Source organism: Rattus norvegicus, chromosome 18, assembly GCF_036323735.1.
Source record: "Rattus norvegicus strain BN/NHsdMcwi chromosome 18, GRCr8, whole genome shotgun sequence".
Lineage (NCBI taxonomy): Eukaryota > Metazoa > Chordata > Mammalia > Rodentia > Muridae > Rattus > Rattus norvegicus.
This window is the reverse complement of record NC_086036.1, coordinates 42,841,896-42,862,330: the sequence shown is the minus strand read 5'-3', so window position 1 is coordinate 42,862,330 and position 20,435 is coordinate 42,841,896. Positions and strand designations below refer to the sequence as shown.

At 42.3% G+C, this 20,435-nt stretch overlaps 3 protein-coding genes across 3 annotated transcripts; all 3 read left to right on the top strand.

Moving 5' to 3' along the window:
- The first annotated feature begins 3,576 nt into the window (after positions 1-3,576).
- Positions 3,577-5,766, top strand: LOC120098133 (ral guanine nucleotide dissociation stimulator-like). The gene is made up of 3 exons (XM_039097242.2): positions 3,577-3,812; positions 3,938-4,134; positions 4,962-5,766. The coding sequence occupies exons 1-3, from the start codon at positions 3,636-3,638 to the stop codon at positions 5,263-5,265; spliced, it is 678 nt and encodes a 225-aa protein (XP_038953170.1). The 5' UTR covers positions 3,577-3,635; the 3' UTR covers positions 5,266-5,766.
- Positions 5,767-10,157: 4,391 nt separating this feature from the next.
- On the top strand, positions 10,158-12,337 carry LOC120098131 (ral guanine nucleotide dissociation stimulator-like). The gene is made up of 3 exons (XM_039097240.2): positions 10,158-10,393; positions 10,519-10,715; positions 11,533-12,337. The coding sequence occupies exons 1-3, from the start codon at positions 10,217-10,219 to the stop codon at positions 11,834-11,836; spliced, it is 678 nt and encodes a 225-aa protein (XP_038953168.1). The 5' UTR covers positions 10,158-10,216; the 3' UTR covers positions 11,837-12,337.
- Positions 12,338-16,730: 4,393 nt separating this feature from the next.
- On the top strand, positions 16,731-18,916 carry LOC120098137 (ral guanine nucleotide dissociation stimulator-like). Its single transcript, XM_039097246.2, has 3 exons — positions 16,731-16,970; positions 17,096-17,292; positions 18,112-18,916. Exons 1-3 carry the CDS (start codon positions 16,794-16,796, stop codon positions 18,413-18,415), a joined length of 678 nt encoding a protein of 225 aa, XP_038953174.1. The 5' UTR covers positions 16,731-16,793; the 3' UTR covers positions 18,416-18,916.
- The last annotated feature ends 1,519 nt before the right edge of the window (positions 18,917-20,435 follow it).

Here is a 20,435-nt window from a genome sequence, read left to right as displayed (position 1 = left end):
TTAATTAATTAAATGAATTATTCTTATTAACTTATTTATGATAATATTTGATAACATATTCCTATTTTATTCACTCTCTGCATTCAAGTAATGTGGATCATGTAGGAATAGGTATGTGTCCACTGACTGAGTGCACGAATACAGTCAGTCCACCACTGGTCACACCCTCAGACGAACATGATTCTCCCTCCCCAGGAAACAGCAGCTGCAGTCAGCATTGCAGAAAGTGTGAAGATTTCAGAATCCCCTTCTCCAGGGCTAAGAATGAGCATAAAATCCCTTAAAAACAATAACATGGAATCCAGAGCAGATACACAAAGGTCATGCAGACACAAAAGAGAAAAAGGCTCTATATAAATAATAGTGAAATATGAAAGTTAAATTACACAAAGTCCTGGTAGGACATTATGAACCAGGAGCCTCATTCATAGATATAAATGGGTTCGTTTTCTGTTAGCCATTTCTTGCTGAACAGGAGGACTGCACTAAAGAGAAGTTTGTTTACCTGGAGATTCTCATAGCCAAATCTGAACTTTCAATTGCAAAGGGTTATCAAGTGGAGATCGTCCTGTGTGGAGGATGGGTGCATGAAGACACTTCTCCAGGTTAGGACTGAGTGCTCCTAGTTGACTCACTCTACATAAATTCTGTTTACGGGTCTCAGTATGTCTTGTGATCTGCTTGAAGCTTCTCTGAAGTAGGCTGAGGAAGGCACTGGTCTATGAGCCCAACAGTTCCTAAGGAATCACTTTTTTATCTTTCTCCTGTAGAACAGTCCTATTCAGATATTCCCCATGTCCCTGAACTATCTAGTCTCAGGCTCTTGGTCAGCAATGCCATGTGGGGTATAGATCCAACTCAGAGAATGAGTCTTAAGTCCTGTCACACATCTGTTGATTAATCCCACAATGTTTGTGTCACAGAAGGACATGCATATCTAACCAACCTGACACCATTGTAAGTCAAAGGTTCTGTAGTAAGGTCAGTGTTTATGGCTTTTTTTCCCCCATTGGAAACATGCAGAATTTTCAAGGGGCAACTAGATGCCTGAAAGGCAAGGAATCCCAGCTTTGGCTATCTCCCATCTCAGAATGCATTTTTCACTCCTGGAGCATCCATTGTCTCAATGCAAGCTCTCTGGGATAAGCACAGTCAAAGTCTCCATGCTATGCCTCTGCAGTGGACATGCTGGGTGGACATGGACCAACAATACCGATCTAAACAGGATTCTCAGCAGAATGTTCTCGCTTAAATGCACTAAGACAAACGTTCAACATCCTTAGTCATCAGGGAAATGTAAATAAAATGACTGTGATTCTATCTTACCTGTCAGAATGGCTAAAGCAAAGGGAACACTTTTCTATTGTTGGTGGAAGTGCAAAATTGAACAACAACTTTGGAAGTGAACACTTGGGCTTGTAGAAAAAAATACATACTAGCTGTTAACATGCTAAACTATCATCATACAATCTTTTTCGTTAATGGCTAGAAACAACGTAAAGTTCTTCAATTGAAGAATGGACAAAGGAAATATTTTACCTTTACACACTTGGGTATTCTTCAGCTGTTAAAAGCAACATCTGGTTCTATTCTGGCAAATGAATGGAATTGGAAACAAATATAATATATTCACTTAAATGTGGAAATTAATTTTAAAATAAAGAACAAGTATGCTACTACTTGACAGAGAGAAAGACACAGACAAAGAGAACCTAAGTAATAAGAGGCCCCAAGAAAGAGGTACATGCATCACACCCTGAAGGGGAAAGAAAATCAACATCGATTTGGGCGTATTGGGGTGGATGGTAGGTAGAGGAGGGGTCTAAATGAAGGGTAGGGAAAGAAAATGGAGGATACAATTGGGAGAGAGGGTTGGGAGAATAAATCAGAATTGGGGGTATCTCTGGGACAAGCTGGAATCCTAGTGAAATGGAAACTCTTAGGATTCTATGAGAGGTGATCCCAGCTTAGATTCCTAGAATTTGGGGATATTGAGACTTCTCATGTAACCAGAAAGACTTTCAGTGGACAGATTAGGATATCAGCCCAGCAAGAAAACGTTACATCTACATTTTGTACAGCCTATATCATGTACTGTAGTAAAAGAAACAAATTTCTAAAGTGTCTAACCAATGCCTTGACACATTTGAGCCCCATTAAATGGGAGTATGTCTACACCTCGCAATGCCTAAGGCACCCAGAACCAGAGACTGGACCACCCATCGACATAGATGCACACAGAGACATAAAAGGAAAAAGGGAATAGAAAAAATGCCAATGAAAGGATTTCTAGTAATATTCTGGTATACTCGGAGATTATTGCTAACACAATTGTTATCAGAAAAGCCTCACTTAGAAAGTGATGGAACAAGTACAAAGACACACAGTCATACATTAGGTAGAGCTAGAAAAACATTGTAGAAAATTTGGAGGAAATTTTCTTTGAGCTGAGAGGTAGAGCACACCACAGGACTGGGGGAATATCCAGTCAAAGAAGCCCACAGGATACAGGGACTGAAATGTCCACCAGAGATCCTGCATGGTGACCTGGTAGCCTACACTGGACTGACATGGACCCGCAGGACCTTGCAACACTTGTGTAGCTTCATCTTCCTGTGAAGCCTTAGTAGTGGGAGCAGGGACTGTCTCTGACTCTGTTTCCTGACTAAGGGAGCCATTCCACTCACTGAGTTAATAGGAGAAAAGTTGCCCTGTCTTAGTGAAAACTGATAAACCAGGTTGCTAAATGTACTTGGAAGCTGCCCTATTTTGAATATGAACGAATGGGTTCTGCTAGAGTTGACAAGAATAGTGCTCATGGAGATTATGTATATAAGTATGTTAGGTATATACTAACACTCATTGTGTTACATCTATATCTATATCTATATCTACATCTACATCTACATCTACATCTATCTATCTATATAGATATAGATATAGATATATGAAAGAGAGAGAGAGAGCGTATCAATCACTGGAGAGGATTAGATCAAGGACACCAGTAGGAATTGAAAGACAAAGCAATGGAGGATGAATCCACTTTGAAAGAGTGTTAGGGTGCCATCTTATACGATGGTGGATGTGCCTCAGTCGGCTGTTTACAAAGTGATATAAACTTGTGGGTTTAAGAACTAAGATGACCATGGTGGTGGAAACTGATCCTGGGGAAAAAAATTCCTATGCAAGCACACTGACATTGTGGGGCTACTGCCTGTCACAAGCATGCATATGGTCTCCTTCCACACAGAACACATACAAGGTCACATAAAGGCAAGGAAAAAGGCCTAGGGTATGTTCATGGTAGATGGGGATACGTAGGGCTGAATTTATGATCATGCTCACAGATGCAGCTCCACAGTAGGGACTGAGACTGCACAGCTGAGGTGCTGGCTGTATTAAGATATCTCTGGGGACAGCGCAGTGGGAAACACATGTATTCCTGAGTTTATTTGTGCACCTAGGAAATGGAAGGGGACATGAGAGCCTTTAAGGAATGTCCTGATCAAAGAGCTACAGTAATGGAACCACCCTCATGAAGTAGACCTCACAATGCAGAACCTTGGTAACCAGGCAACCTGCTGGTTAGAGCAAGGCCTACAGGCTCACTTGTCAGAGACAGTAGAGAGGGCAGGATGTTTTCTTGCTGTCTTCGGACTACTCGAGGCTCAGGCCTCAGGAGACACAACGGGGAAGGCCATGATGGTGTCTGGAGGCAGAGGATTCACTCTTGCTTTCAACGCCTGTGGCCATTTTCCCGAAAGGGAACAAATTTGACCAAGGCCAGCCAAGGACAGGAACACACAGACCAGGTAAGTGCTCTCTTTTCTCTGTGGGTTTGGCATTGAGATAATTCAGGTAAACTTGGATGAGGAGAACCATTCAGAAGGGTGCAGATCTGAGCCAGTTTGAACCTTCAACTTTAATCTCTCTTCAGGTGGAGAATGCTTCCGCCCAACACGACCAGATGGAGTCCCAGAGAGAGGCCTGCTCCAGGGCAAAGGCTGTGGTTGAGCAGATGAACACCCTGGTGCCTTCTCTGAAGGAATGGGACCCCTTCTCAGTCCTTGCTTTTCTGTCTACATACAGATATTTTGCCACCCCCCTACAGGTGTTGGACCTGGTTTTTGTGAGGTGAGTGCCCATCTCCACGTCCATCATTTCTGACCCTCCTGTTGGTTTCAGGAATTCCCATCTGCCCTACTCTGTCTCTCTCACCTTGTCTCTCTGGTCCTCTCCCTTTATGCCCTTCAAGTCTCTATATGTTTGTATGTGTCTCTCCTCTCTCCTCTCTCTCTCTCTCTCTCTCTCTCTCTCTCTCTCTCTCTCTCTCTCTCTCTCTTTCTCGATGGCTCTCCCTCTCCCTCTCCCTCATCTCCATCCCCATCTTCCTTTCTCTTCTGTTTCCCTCTCCGTTTCTTCTTCCTCTCCCTCTCTGTCTCACTCTCTATCTCTTGTCTCTATCTCAGGCTCTGGCTCTGTCTAAGTTTCAGTCTCTGTCTCTGTCTCCATCTTTTTCTTGTCTACATAATTGTCAGAACCCATTAGCATGCTTTAAGTAATTCCTTCTCCCATGCTTGGTTCAAGGGATTGGGCTGTCCAGAGCTGAGACCCTAAAATGGTTGTAACCAACCCCTCTACCTTTGAAAAGCTCTTTACCATTCTGGCAATATTTCTGAGGCCTTAGTGAATGCAATTCTCTCATACATAAAGGAGGTACTAGAAATATTGGAGTAGCAGTAGAGATGTGTCCAAAGTAGAGATCCATGAAAGACAATGCAGGAAATCATGTGACCAAGGAGAGGTCTGGATACAGACACCTGTGTTCATCTTTGGCACAGATACATGGAAAGCACCTATTGTGTACATCTGAACAAATATATCTGAGAGCAGCCAGAAGTGACAGTATTAGGTGAGGGGACTGGGACTTTAGAGGTGACATACTCTTTGGTCGTTTCTAGGTATGCTTACATCAAACCTTATTCTAAAGAGGATGAACAAGTAAAGAACACCCTCTGTAGCTTCCTGGAAACATGGATGGACACGAATCCTGAGGACTTTTGTGACCCAGCAGACCTGTTGCCTCTGAAATACCTGAAGGCCTACTTGAGTGTGTGCATGCCACACTCTGATCTTAGTGTCCGCGTCAAGAGGCTCCTGACCCAGTTGCAGGAAGAACATGCCAAGGATTCACAAACCAAGGATGAGGAAGACTCAGATCTGGGGAGACACACTGCCTCAGATCCGCACATTGAGTGGGTGTAAATCAGCAGGGGAAAGAGCCACTCTGGAGCCAGAATGAACTTGTGCACCAGAGCTGCTGGGCACAAAAACCCCCAGAAGGTTCTGTGATGCATGAGTCCCTGTAGACAGATGTGGCGGCAGCAGCCCAGACAGCACACAGGATAGCAGCTGTGGAAGCTGTTTCTCAGTATGTCTGTACATACGAGGTATCTTTCAGTCATGTCCTGCTTGTTATAGTGGGCCTACCTATTTAGAGGATGGCACTGTCACCTCTGCTCATCAATTGCACTCTGTGCTATATCTGAGCTATTGTTCCTGTAACTCACGATCAGCTGCTGATTTCAATCCAGCAGCAGTTCCAATCCCACAGCCAGACTTCCCTCCCCTGAGAAATAGCCTTTTTACTCCTTCTGATGTATTCAATGTTCTGTTTAAGTATTGCTCCTTTTTATTCCTTCTGATGTTTTCAATGTTGTGTTTATTTTAATTATTGGTTTTAATAAATTGTTAGTATTTGGTTTACATAGTCTAAAATGCTGTCTACAAATGATAGAAAACGTCTGAAAATTATGAACATTCCAAGTTGTATAAGGTACAAAAAATAATTTTAAAAAGATGAACATAAGCATTTGAAAACAATTAAGTGACATGCTTAAATTATAAAAGGTCCTACATAGTCTTTTTTCTATAGAACTTTACACATCACTAATAAATCAGATGTAATAATGTTCAACATTACCTGGCAGTAAACTTCAAACTAAACCTGAGAAATGGTACCACTTTTGTCCAGTGGTTAACAATTCAATCCACATGGAAGTCGCTATATTGTACACCCAGATATTCCCAGGGTTGGCGAGCATGGGGAATCAGAGAATCATGGCGCATTTCTAAGGCACCTGTGGAATGCCTTACCTACTTTCAGGAATATTCGGCATTTCTTCAAACCATAAAGGCAACTAATTTGACTTAGTTCCTGTAACGATGTATCAAAATCACCCAAAGAATTGAAATGGGAAATCCAAACTGGATAAGTGGTCTCCTGTAGATGAACTGATTAATTATAGTTTGTGCTACCTCATGCTATGGAATAGCAAAGGTACTGTTCAAGCCATGAAGCCAAATACTAGTCTAGAATTAGGCAAGAATTTCCGTAATGAAGACATCTACGCAGGCAGAGAGCTGAAAGTTGGGAAAATGGGTTTTAATGGGTAGGAAGGTGTTTTTCAAATGAAGAAAGCACTTTCGAAAAGTATATAAAGCATTTTGATTGTATCCACCCCTCATCACATCCATCTACTCATAGCATGCCTTGCTGACCAGACTCCCTTCTGGTATTAATTAATTAATTAAATGAATTATTCTTATTAACTTATTTATGATAATATTTGATAACATATTCCTATTTTATTCACTCTCTGCATTCAAGTAATGTGGATCATGTAGGAATAGGTATGTGTCCACTGACTGAGTGCACGAATACAGTCAGTCCACCCCTGGTCACACCCTCAGACGAACATGATTCTCCCTCCCCAGGAAACAGCAGCTGCAGTCAGCATTGCAGAAAGTGTGAAGATTTCAGAATCCCCTTCTCCAGGGCTAAGAATGAGCATAAAATCCCTTAAAAACAATAACATGGAATCCAGAGCAGATACACAAAGGTCATGCAGACACAAAAGAGAAAAAGGCTCTATATAAATAATAGTGAAATATGAAAGTTAAATTACACAAAGTCCTGGTAGGACATTATGAACCAGGAGCCTCATTCATAGATATAAATGGGTTCGTTTTCTGTTAGCCATTTCTTGCTGAACAGGAGGACTGCACTAAAGAGAAGTTTGTTTACCTGGAGATTCTCATAGCCAAATCTGAACTTTCAATTGCAAAGGGTTATCAAGTGGAGATCATCCTGTGTGGAGGATGGGTGCATGAAGACACTTCTCCAGGTTAGGACTGAGTGCTCCTAGTTGACTCACTCTACATAAATTCTGTTTATGGGTCTCAGTATGTCTTGTGATCTGCTTGAAGCTTCTCTGAAGTAGGCTGAGGAAGGCACTGGTCTATGAGCCCAACAGTTCCTAAGGAATCACTTTTTTATCTTTCTCTTGTAGAACAGTCCTATTCAGATATTCCCCATGTCCCTGAACTATCTAGTCTCAGGCTCTTGGTCAGCAATGCCATGTGGGGTATAGGTCCAACTCAGAGAATGAGTCTTAAGTCCAGTCAGACATCTGTTGATTAATCCCACAATGTTTGTGTCACAGAAGGACATGCATATCTAACCAACCTGACACCATTGTAAGTCAAAGGTTCTGTAGTAAGGTCAGTGTTTATGGCTTTTTTTCCCCCATTGGAAACATGCAGAATTTTCAAGGGGCAACTAGATGCCTGAAAGGCAAGGAATCCCAGCTTTGGCTATCTCCCATCTCAGAATGCATTTTTCACTCCTGGAGCATCCATTGTCTCAAGGCAAGCTCTCTGGGATAAGCACAGTCAAAGTCTCCATGCTATGCCTCTGCAGTGGACATGCTGGGTGGACATGGACCAACAATACCGATCTAAACAGGATTCTCAGCAGAATGTTCTCGCTTAAATGCACTAAGACAAACGTTCAACATCCTTAGTCATCAGGGAAATAAATAAAATGACTGTGATTCTATCTTACCTGTCAGAATGGCTAAAGCAAAGGGAACACTTTTCTATTGTTGGTGGAAGTGCAAAATTGAACAACAACTTTGGAAGTGAACACTTTGGGCTTGTAGAAAAAAATACATACTAGCTGTTAACATGCTAAACTATCATCATACAATCTTTTTCGTTAATGGCTAGAAACAACGTAAAGTTCTTCAATTGAAGAATGGACAAAGGAAATATTTTACCTTTACACACTTGGGTATTCTTCAGCTGTTAAAAGCAACATCTGGTTCTATTCTGGCAAATGAATGGAATTGGAAACAAATATAATATATTCACTTAAATGTGGAAATTAATTTTAAAATAAAGAACAAGTATGCTACTACTTGACACAGAGAAAGACACAGACAAAGAGAACCTAAGTAATAAGAGGCCCCAAGAAGGAGGTACATGCATCACACCCTGAAGGGGAAAGAAAATCAACATCGATTTGGGCGTATTGGGGTGGGAGGTAGGTAGAGGAGTGGTCTAAATGAAGGGTAGAGAAAGAAAATGGAGGATCCAATTGGGAGAGAGGGTTGGGAGAATAAATCAGAATTGGGGGTATCTCTGGGACAAGCTGGAATCCTAGTGAAATGGAAACTCTTAGGAATCTATGAGAGGCGATCCCAGCTTAGATTCCTAGAATTTGGGGATATTGAGACTTCTCATGTAACCAGAAAGACTTTCAGTGGACAGATTAGGATATCAGCCCAGCAAGAAAACGTTTCATCTACATTTTGTACAGCCTATATCATGTACTGTAGTAAAAGAAACAAATTTCTAAAGTGTCTAACCAATGCCTTGACACATTTGAGCCCCATTAAATGGGAGTATGTCTACACCTCGCAATGCCTAAGGCACCCAGAACCAGAGACTGGACCACCCATCGACATAGATGCACACAGAGACATAAAAGGAAAAAGGGAATAGAAAAAATGCCAATGAAAGGATTTCTAGTAATATTCTGGTATACTCGGAGATTATTGCTAACACAATTGTTATCAGAAAAGCCTCACTTAGAAAGTGATGGAACAAGTACAAAGACACACAGTCATACATTAGGTAGAGCTAGAAAAACATTGTAGAAAATTTGGAGGAAATTTTCTTTGAGCTGAGAGGTAGAGCACACCACAGGACTGGGGGAATATCCAGTCAAAGAAGCCCACAGGATACAGGGACTGAAATGTCCACCAGAGATCCTGCATGGTGACCTGGTAGCCTACACTGGACTGACATGGACCCGCAGGACCTTGCAACACTTGTGTAGCTTCATCTTCCTGTGAAGCCTTAGTAGTGGGAGCAGGGACTGTCTCTGACTCTGTTTCCTGACTAAGGGAGCCATTCCACTCACTGAGTTAATAGGAGAAAAGTTGCCCTGTCTTAGTGAAAACTGATAAACCAGGTTGCTAAATGTACTTGGAAGCTGCCCTATTTTGAATATGAACGAATGGGTTCTGCTAGAGTTGACAAGAATAGTGCTCATGGAGATTATGTATATAAGTATGTTAGGTATATACTAACACTCATTGTGTTACATCTATATCTATATCTATATCTACATCTACATCTACATCTACATCTATCTATCTATATAGATATAGATATAGATATATGAAAGAGAGAGAGAGAGCGTATCAATCACTGGAGAGGATTAGATCAAGGACACCAGTAGGAATTGAAAGACAAAGCAATGGAGGATGAATCCACTTTGAAAGAGTGTTAGGGTGCCATCTTATACGATGGTGGATGTGCCTCAGTCGGCTGTTTACAAAGTGATATAAACTTGTGGGTTTAAGAACTAAGATGACCATGGTGGTGGAAACTGATCCTGGGGAAAAAAATTCCTATGCAAGCACACTGACATTGTGGGGCTACTGCCTGTCACAAGCATGCATATGGTCTCCTTCCACACAGAACACATACAAGGTCACATAAAGGCAAGGAAAAAGGCCTAGGGTATGTTCATGGTAGATGGGGATACGTAGGGCTGAATTTATGATCATGCTCACAGATGCAGCTCCACAGTAGGGACTGAGACTGCACAGCTGAGGTGCTGGCTGTATTAAGATATCTCTGGGGACAGCGCAGTGGGAAACACATGTATTCCTGAGTTTATTTGTGCACCTAGGAAATGGAAGGGGACATGAGAGCCTTTAAGGAATGTCCTGATCAAAGAGCTACAGTAATGGAACCACCCTCATGAAGTAGACCTCACAATGCAGAACCTTGGTAACCAGGCAACCTGCTGGTTAGAGCAAGGCCTACAGGCTCACTTGTCAGAGACAGTAGAGAGGGCAGGATGTTTTCTTGCTGTCTTCGGACTACTCGAGGCTCAGGCCTCAGGAGACACAACGGGGAAGGCCATGATGGTGTCTGGAGGCAGAGGATTCACTCTTGCTTTCAACGCCTGTGGCCATTTTCCCGAAAGGGAACAAATTTGACCAAGGCCAGCCAAGGACAGGAACACACAGACCAGGTAAGTGCTCTCTTTTCTCTGTGGGTTTGGCATTGAGATAATTCAGGTAAACTTGGATGAGGAGAACCATTCAGAAGGGTGCAGATCTGAGCCAGTTTGAACCTTCAACTTTAATCTCTCTTCAGGTGGAGAATGCTTCCGCCCAACACGACCAGATGGAGTCCCAGAGAGAGGCCTGCTCCAGGGCAAAGGCTGTGGTTGAGCAGATGAACACCCTGGTGCCTTCTCTGAAGGAATGGGACCCCTTCTCAGTCCTTGCTTTTCTGTCTACATACAGATATTTTGCCACCCCCCTACAGGTGTTGGACCTGGTTTTTGTGAGGTGAGTGCCCATCTCCACGTCCATCATTTCTGACCCTCCTGTTGGTTTCAGGAATTCCCATCTGCCCTACTCTGTCTCTCTCACCTTGTCTCTCTGGTCCTCTCCCTTTATGCCCTTCAAGTCTCTATATGTTTGTATGTGTCTCTCCTCTCTCCTCTCTCTCTCTCTCTCTCTCTCTCTCTCTCTCTCTCTCTCTCTTTCTCGATGGCTCTCCCTCTCCCTCTCCCTCATCTCCATCCCCATCTTCCTTTCTCTTCTGTTTCCCTCTCCGTTTCTTCTTCCTCTCCCTCTCTGTCTCACTCTCTATCTCTTGTCTCTATCTCAGGCTCTGGCTCTGTCTAAGTTTCAGTCTCTGTCTCTGTCTCCATCTTTTTCTTGTCTACATAATTGTCAGAACCCATTAGCATGCTTTAAGTAATTCCTTCTCCCATGCTTGGTTCAAGGGATTGGGCTGTCCAGAGCTGAGACCCTAAAATGGTTGTAACCAACCCCTCTACCTTTGAAAAGCTCTTTACCATTCTGGCAATATTTCTGAGGCCTTAGTGAATGCAATTCTCTCATACATAAAGGAGGTACTAGAAATATTGGAGTAGCAGTAGAGATGTGTCCAAAGTAGAGATCCATGAAAGACAATGCAGGAAATCATGTGACCAAGGAGAGGTCTGGATACAGACACCTGTGTTCATCTTTGGCACAGATACATGGAAAGCACCTATTGTGTACATCTGAACAAATATATCTGAGAGCAGCCAGAAGTGACAGTATTAGGTGAGGGGACTGGGACTTTAGAGGTGACATACTCTTTGGTCGTTTCTAGGTATGCTTACATCAAACCTTATTCTAAAGAGGATGAACAAGTAAAGAACACCCTCTGTAGCTTCCTGGAAACATGGATGGACACGAATCCTGAGGACTTTTGTGACCCAGCAGACCTGTTGCCTCTGAAATACCTGAAGGCCTACTTGAGTGTGTGCATGCCACACTCTGATCTTAGTGTCCGCGTCAAGAGGCTCCTGACCCAGTTGCAGGAAGAACATGCCAAGGATTCACAAACCAAGGATGAGGAAGACTCAGATCTGGGGAGACACACTGCCTCAGATCCGCACATTGAGTGGGTGTAAATCAGCAGGGGAAAGAGCCACTCTGGAGCCAGAATGAACTTGTGCACCAGAGCTGCTGGGCACAAAAACCCCCAGAAGGTTCTGTGATGCATGAGTCCCTGTAGACAGATGTGGCGGCAGCAGCCCAGACAGCACACAGGATAGCAGCTGTGGAAGCTGTTTCTCAGTATGTCTGTACATACGAGGTATCTTTCAGTCATGTCCTGCTTGTTATAGTGGGCCTACCTATTTAGAGGATGGCACTGTCACCTCTGCTCATCAATTGCACTCTGTGCTATATCTGAGCTATTGTTCCTGTAACTCACGATCAGCTGCTGATTTCAATCCAGCAGCAGTTCCAATCCCACAGCCAGACTTCCCTCCCCTGAGAAATAGCCTTTTTACTCCTTCTGATGTATTCAATGTTCTGTTTAAGTATTGCTCCTTTTTATTCCTTCTGATGTTTTCAATGTTGTGTTTATTTTAATTATTGGTTTTAATAAATTGTTAGTATTTGGTTTACATAGTCTAAAATGCTGTCTACAAATGATAGAAAACGTCTGAAAATTATGAACATTCCAAGTTGTATAAGGTACAAAAAATAATTTTAAAAAGATGAACATAAGCATTTGAAAACAATTAAGTGACATGCTTAAATTATAAAAGGTCCTACATAGTCTTTTTTCTATAGAACTTTACACATCACTAATAAATCAGATGTAATAATGTTCAACATTACCTGGCAGTAAACTTCAAACTAAACCTGAGAAATGGTACCACTTTTGTCCAGTGGTTAACAATTCAATCCACATGGAAGTCGCTATATTGTACACCCAGATATTCCCAGGGTTGGCGAGCATGGGGAATCAGAGAATCATGGCGCATTTCTAAGGCACCTGTGGAATGCCTTACCTACTTTCAGGAATATTCGGCATTTCTTCAAACCATAAAGGCAACTAATTTGACTTAGTTCCTGTAACGATGTATCAAAATCACCCAAAGAATTGAAATGGGAAATCCAAACTGGATAAGTGGTCTCCTGTAGATGAACTGATTAATTATAGTTTGTGCTACCTCATGCTATGGAATAGCAAAGGTACTGTTCAAGCCATGAAGCCAAATACTAGTCTAGAATTAGGCAAGAATTTCCGTAATGAAGACATCTACGCAGGCAGAGAGCTGAAAGTTGGGAAAATGGGTTTTAATGGGTAGGAAGGTGTTTTTCAAATGAAGAAAGCACTTTCGAAAAGTATATAAAGCATTTTGATTGTATCCACCCCTCATCACATCCATCTACTCATAGCATGCCTTGCTGACCAGACTCCCTTCTGGTATTAATTAATTAATTAAATGAATTATTCTTATTAACTTATTTATGATAATATTTGATAACATATTCCTATTTTATTCACTCTCTGCATTCAAGTAATGTGGATCATGTAGGAATAGGTATGTGTCCACTGACTGAGTGCACGAATACAGTCAGTCCACCCCTGGTCACACCCTCAGACGAACATGATTCTCCCTCCCCAGGAAACAGCAGCTGCAGTCAGCATTGCAGAAAGTGTGAAGATTTCAGAATCCCCTTCTCCAGGGCTAAGAATGAGCATAAAATCCCTTAAAAACAATAACATGGAATCCAGAGCAGATACACAAAGGTCATGCAGACACAAAAGAGAAAAAGGCTCTATATAAATAATAGTGAAATATGAAAGTTAAATTACACAAAGTCCTGGTAGGACATTATGAACCAGGAGCCTCATTCATAGATATAAATGGGTTCGTTTTCTGTTAGCCATTTCTTGCTGAACAGGAGGACTGCACTAAAGAGAAGTTTGTTTACCTGGAGATTCTCATAGCCAAATCTGAACTTTCAATTGCAAAGGGTTATCAAGTGGAGATCATCCTGTGTGGAGGATGGGTGCATGAAGACACTTCTCCAGGTTAGGACTGAGTGCTCCTAGTTGACTCACTCTACATAAATTCTGTTTATGGGTCTCAGTATGTCTTGTGATCTGCTTGAAGCTTCTCTGAAGTAGGCTGAGGAAGGCACTGGTCTATGAGCCCAACAGTTCCTAAGGAATCACTTTTTTATCTTTCTCTTGTAGAACAGTCCTATTCAGATATTCCCCATGTCCCTGAACTATCTAGTCTCAGGCTCTTGGTCAGCAATGCCATGTGGGGTATAGGTCCAACTCAGAGAATGAGTCTTAAGTCCAGTCAGACATCTGTTGATTAATCCCACAATGTTTGTGTCACAGAAGGACATGCATATCTAACCAACCTGACACCATTGTAAGTCAAAGGTTCTGTAGTAAGGTCAGTGTTTATGGCTTTTTTTCCCCCATTGGAAACATGCAGAATTTTCAAGGGGCAACTAGATGCCTGAAAGGCAAGGAATCCCAGCTTTGGCTATCTCCCATCTCAGAATGCATTTTTCACTCCTGGAGCATCCATTGTCTCAAGGCAAGCTCTCTGGGATAAGCACAGTCAAAGTCTCCATGCTATGCCTCTGCAGTGGACATGCTGGGTGGACATGGACCAACAATACCGATCTAAACAGGATTCTCAGCAGAATGTTCTCGCTTAAATGCACTAAGACAAACGTTCAACATCCTTAGTCATCAGGGAAATAAATAAAATGACTGTGATTCTATCTTACCTGTCAGAATGGCTAAAGCAAAGGGAACACTTTTCTATTGTTGGTGGAAGTGCAAAATTGAACAACAACTTTGGAAGTGAACACTTTGGGCTTGTAGAAAAAAATACATACTAGCTGTTAACATGCTAAACTATCATCATACAATCTTTTTCGTTAATGGCTAGAAACAACGTAAAGTTCTTCAATTGAAGAATGGACAAAGGAAATATTTTACCTTTACACACTTGGGTATTCTTCAGCTGTTAAAAGCAACATCTGGTTCTATTCTGGCAAATGAATGGAATTGGAAACAAATATAATATATTCACTTAAATGTGGAAATTAATTTTAAAATAAAGAACAAGTATGCTACTACTTGACACAGAGAAAGACACAGACAAAGAGAACCTAAGTAATAAGAGGCCCCAAGAAGGAGGTACATGCATCACACCCTGAAGGGGAAAGAAAATCAACATCGATTTGGGCGTATTGGGGTGGGAGGTAGGTAGAGGAGTGGTCTAAATGAAGGGTAGAGAAAGAAAATGGAGGATCCAATTGGGAGAGAGGGTTGGGAGAATAAATCAGAATTGGGGGTATCTCTGGGACAAGCTGGAATCCTAGTGAAATGGAAACTCTTAGGAATCTATGAGAGGCGATCCCAGCTTAGATTCCTAGAATTTGGGGATATTGAGACTTCTCATGTAACCAGAAAGACTTTCAGTGGACAGATTAGGATATCAGCCCAGCAAGAAAACGTTTCATCTACATTTTGTACAGCCTATATCATGTACTGTAGTAAAAGAAACAAATTTCTAAAGGGTCTAACCAATGCCTTGACACATTTGAGCCCCATTAAATGGGAGTATGTCTACACCTCGCAATGCCTAAGGCACCCAGAACCAGAGACTGGACCACCCATCGACATAGATGCACACAGAGACATGAAAGAAAAAAGGGAATAGAAAAAATGCCAATGAAAGGATTTCTAGTAATATTCTGGTATACTCGGAGATTATTGCTAACACAATTTTCATCAGAAAAGCCTCACTTAGAAAGAGATGGAACAAGTACAAAGACACACAGTCATACATTAGGTAGAGCTAGAAAAACATTGTAGAAAATTTGGAGGAAATTTTCTTTGAGCTGAGAGGTAGAGCACACCACAGGACTGGGGGGAATATCCAGTCAAAGAAGCCCACAGGATACAGGGAGTGAAATGTCCACCAGAGATCCTGCATGGGGACCTGGTAGCCTACACTGGACTGACATGGACCCGCAGGACCTTGCAACACTTGTGTAGCTTCATCTTCCTGTGAAGCCTTAGTAGTGGGAGCAGGGACTGTCTCTGACTCTGTTTCCTGACTAAGGGAGCCATTCCACTCACTGAGTTAATAGGAGAAAAGTTGCCCTGTCTTAGTGAAAACTGATAAACCAGGTTGCTAAATGTACTTGGAAGCTGCCCTATTTTGAATATGAACGAATGGGTTCTGCTAGAGTTGACAAGAATAGTGCTCATGGAGATTATGTATATAAGTATGTTAGGTATATAGTAACACACCTTGTGTTACATCTATATCTATATCTATATCTATATCTACATCTACATCTATATCTATCTATCTATATAGATATCGATATATATATATGAGAGAGAGAGAGAGAGAGAGAGAGTATCAATCACTGGAGAGGATTAGATCAAGGACACCAGTAGGAATTGAAAGACAAAGCAATGGAGGATGAATCCACTTTGAAAGAGTGTTAGGGTGCCATCTTATACGATGGTGGATGTGCCTCAGTCGGCTGTTTACAAAGTGATATAAACTTGTGGGTTTAAGACCTAAGATGACCATGGTGGTTGAAACTGATCTTGGGAAAAAAAATTCCTATGCAAGCACACTCACATTGTGGGGCTACTGCCTGTCACAAGCATGCATATGGTCTCCTTCCACACAGAACACATACAAGGTCACATAAAGGCAAGGAAAAAGGCCTAGGGTATGTTCATGGTAGATGGGGATACGTAGGGCTGAATTTATGATCATGCTCACAGATGCAGCTCCACAGTAGGGACTGAGACTGCACAGCTGAGGTGCTGGCTGTATTAAGATATCTCTGGGGACAGCGCAGTGGGAAACACATGTATTCCTGAGTTTATTTGTGCACCTAGGAAATGGAAGGGGACATGGAGGCTTTAAGGAATGTCCTGGTCAAAGAGCTACAGTAATGGAACCACCCTCATGAAGTAGACCTCACAATGCAGAACCTTGGTAACCAGGCAACCTGCTGGTTAGAGCAAGGCCTACAGGCTCACTTGTCAGAGACAGTAGAGAGGGCAGGATGTTTTCTTGCTGTCTTCGGACTACTCGAGGCTCAGGCCTCAGGAGACACAACGGGGAAGGCCATGATGGTGTCTGGAGGCAGAGGATTCACTCTTGCTTTCAACGCCTGTGGCCCTTTTCGCGAAAGGGAACAAATTTGACCAAGGCCAGCCAAGGACAGGAACACACAGACCAGGTAAGTGCTCTCTTTTCTCTGTGGGTTTGGCATTGAGATAATTCAGGTAAACTTGGATGAGGAGAACCATTCAGAAGGGTGCAGATCTGAGCCAGTTTGAACCTTCAACTTTAATCTCTCTTCAGGTGGAGAATGCTTCCGCCCAACACGACCAGATGGAGTCCCAGAGAGAGGCCTGCTCCAGGGCAAAGGCTGTGGTTGAGCAGATGAACACCCTGGTGCCTTCTCTGAAGGAATGGGACCCCTTCTCAGTCCTTGCTTTTCTGTCTACATACAGATATTTTGCCACCCCCCTACAGGTGTTGGACCTGGTTTTTGTGAGGTGAGTGCCCATCTCCACGTCCATCATTTCTGACCCTCCTGTTGGTTTCAGGAATTCCCATCTGCCCTACTCTGTCTCTCTCACCTTGTCTCTCTGGTCCTCTCCCTTTATGCCCTTCAAGTCTCTATATGTTTGTATGTATCTCTCCTCTCTCCTCTCTCTCTCTCTCTCTCTCTCTCTCTCTCTCTCTCTCTCTCTCTTTCTCGATGGCTCTCCCTCTCCCTCTCCCTCATCTCCATCCCCATCTTCCTTTCTCTTCTGTTTCCCTCTCCGTTTCTTCTTCCTCTCCCTCTCTGTCTCACTCTCTATCTCTTGTCTCTATCTCAGGCTCTGGCTCTGTCTAAGTTTCAGTCTCTGTCTCTGTCTCCATCTGTTTCTTGTCTACATAATTGTCAGAACCCATTAGCATGCTTTAAGTAATTCCTTCTCCCATGCTTGGTTCAAGGGATTGGGCTGTCCAGAGCTGAGACCCTAAAATGGTTGTAACCAACCCCTCTACCTTTGAAAAGCTCTTTACCATTCTGGCAATATTTCTGAGGCCTTAGTGAATGCAATTCTCTCATACATAAAGGAGGTACTAGAAATATTGGAGTAGCAGTAGAGATGTGTCCAAAGTAGAGATCCATGAAAGACAATGCAGAAAACCATGTGACCAAGGAGAGGTCTGGATACAGACACCTGTGTTCATCTTTGGCACAGATACATGGAAAGCACCTATTGTGTACATCTGAACAAATATATCTGAGAGCAGCCAGAAGTGACAGTATTAGGTGAGGGGACTGGGACTTTAGAGGTGACATACTCTTTGGTCTTTTCTAGGTATGCTTACTTCAAACCTTATTCTAAAGCGGATGAACAAGTAAAGAACACCCTCTGTAGCTTCCTGGAAACATGGATGGACACGAATCCTGAGGACTTTTGTGACCCAGCAGACCTGTTGCCTCTGAAATACCTGAAGGCCTACTTGAGTGTGTGCATGCCACACTCTGATCTTAGTGTCCGCGTCAAGAGGCTCCTGACCCAGTTGCAGGAAGAACATGCCAAGGATTCACAAACCAAGGATGAGGAAGACTCAGATCTGGGGAGACACACTGCCTCAGATCCGCACATTGAGTGGGTGTAAATCAGCAGGGGAAAGAGCCACTCTGAAGCCACAACGAACTTGTGCACCAGAGCTGCTGGGCACAGAAACCCCCAGAAGTTTCTGTGATGCATGAGTCCCTGTAGACAGATGTGGCGGCAGCAGCCCAGACAGCACACAGGATAGCAGCTGTGGAAGCTGTTTCTCAGTATGTCTGTACATACGAGGTATCTTTCAGTCATGTCCTGCTTGTTATAGTGGGCCTACCTATTTAGAGGATGGCACTGTCACCTCTGCTCATCAATTGCACTCTGTGCTATATCTGAGCTATTGTTCCTGTAACTCACGATCAGCTGCTGATTTCAATCCAGCAGCAGTTCCAATCCCACAGCCAGACTTCCCTCCCCTGAGAAATAGCCTTTTTACTCCTTCTGATGTATTCAATGTTCTGTTTAAGTATTGCTCCTTTTTATTCCTTCTGATGTTTTCAATGTTGTGTTTATTTTAATTATTGGTTTTAATAAATTGTTAGTATTTGGTTTACATAGTCTAAAATGCTGTCTACAAATGATAGAAAACGTCTGAAAATTATGAACATTCCAAGTTGTATAAGGTACAAAAAATAATTTTAAAAAGATGAACATAAGCATTTGAAAACAATTAAGTGACATGCTTAAATTATAAAAGGTCCTACATAGTCTTTTTTCTATAGAACTTTACACATCACTAATAAATCAGATGTAATAATGTTCAACATTACCTGGCAGTAAACTTCAAACTAAACCTGAGAAATGGTACCACTTTTGTCCAGTGGTTAACAATTCAATCCACATGGAAGTCGCTATATTGTACACCCAGATATTCCCAGGGTTGGCGAGCATGGGGAATCAGAGAATCATGGCGCATTTCTAAGGCACCTGTGGAATGCCTTACCTACTTTCAGGAATATTCGGCATTTCTTCAAACCATAAAGGCAACTAATTTGACTTAGTTCCTGTAACGATGTATCAAAATCACCCAAAGAATTGAAATGGGAAATCCAAACTGGATAAGTGGTCTCCTGTAGATGAACTGATTAATTATAGTTTGTGCTACCACATGCTATGGAATAGCAAAGGTACTGTTCAAAGCCATGAAGCCAAATACTAGTCTAGAATTAGGCAAGAATTTCCGTAATGAAGACATCTACGCAGGCAGAGAGCTGAAAGTTGGGAAAATGGGTTTTAATGGGTAGGAAGGTGTTTTTCAAATGAAGAAAGCACTTTCGAAAAGTATATAAAGCATTTTGATTGTATCCACCCCTCATCACATCCATCTACTCATAGCATGCCTTGCTGACCAGACTCCCTTCTGGTATTAATTAATTAATTAAATGAATTATTCTTATTAACTTATTTATGATAATATTTGATAACATATTCCTATTTTATTCACTCTCTGCATTCAAGTAATGTGGATCATGTAGGAATAGGTATGTGTCCACTGACTGAGTGCACGAATACAGTCAGTCCACCCCTGGTCACACCCTCAGACGAACATGATTCTCCCTCCCCAGGAAACAGCAGCTGCAGTCAGCATTGCAGAAAGTGTGAAGATTTCAGAATCCCCTTCTCCAGGGCTAAGAATGAGCATAAAATCCCTTAAAAACAATAACATGGAATCCAGAGCAGATACACAAAGGTCATGCAGACACAAAAGAGAAAAAGGCTCTATATAAATAATAGTGAAATATGAAAGTTAAATTACACAAAGTCCTGGTAGGACATTATGAACCAGGAGCCTCATTCATAGATATAAATGGGTTCGTTTTCTGTTAGCCATTTCTTGCTGAACAGGAGGACTGCACTAAAGAGAAGTTTGTTTACCTGGAGATTCTCATAGCCAAATCTGAACTTTCAATTGCAAAGGGTTATCAAGTGGAGATCATCCTGTGTGGAGGATGGGTGCATGAAGACACTTCTCCAGGTTAGGACTGAGTGCTCCTAGTTGACTCACTCTACATAAATTCTGTTTATGGGTCTCAGTATGTCTTGTGATCTGCTTGAAGCTTCTCTGAAGTAGG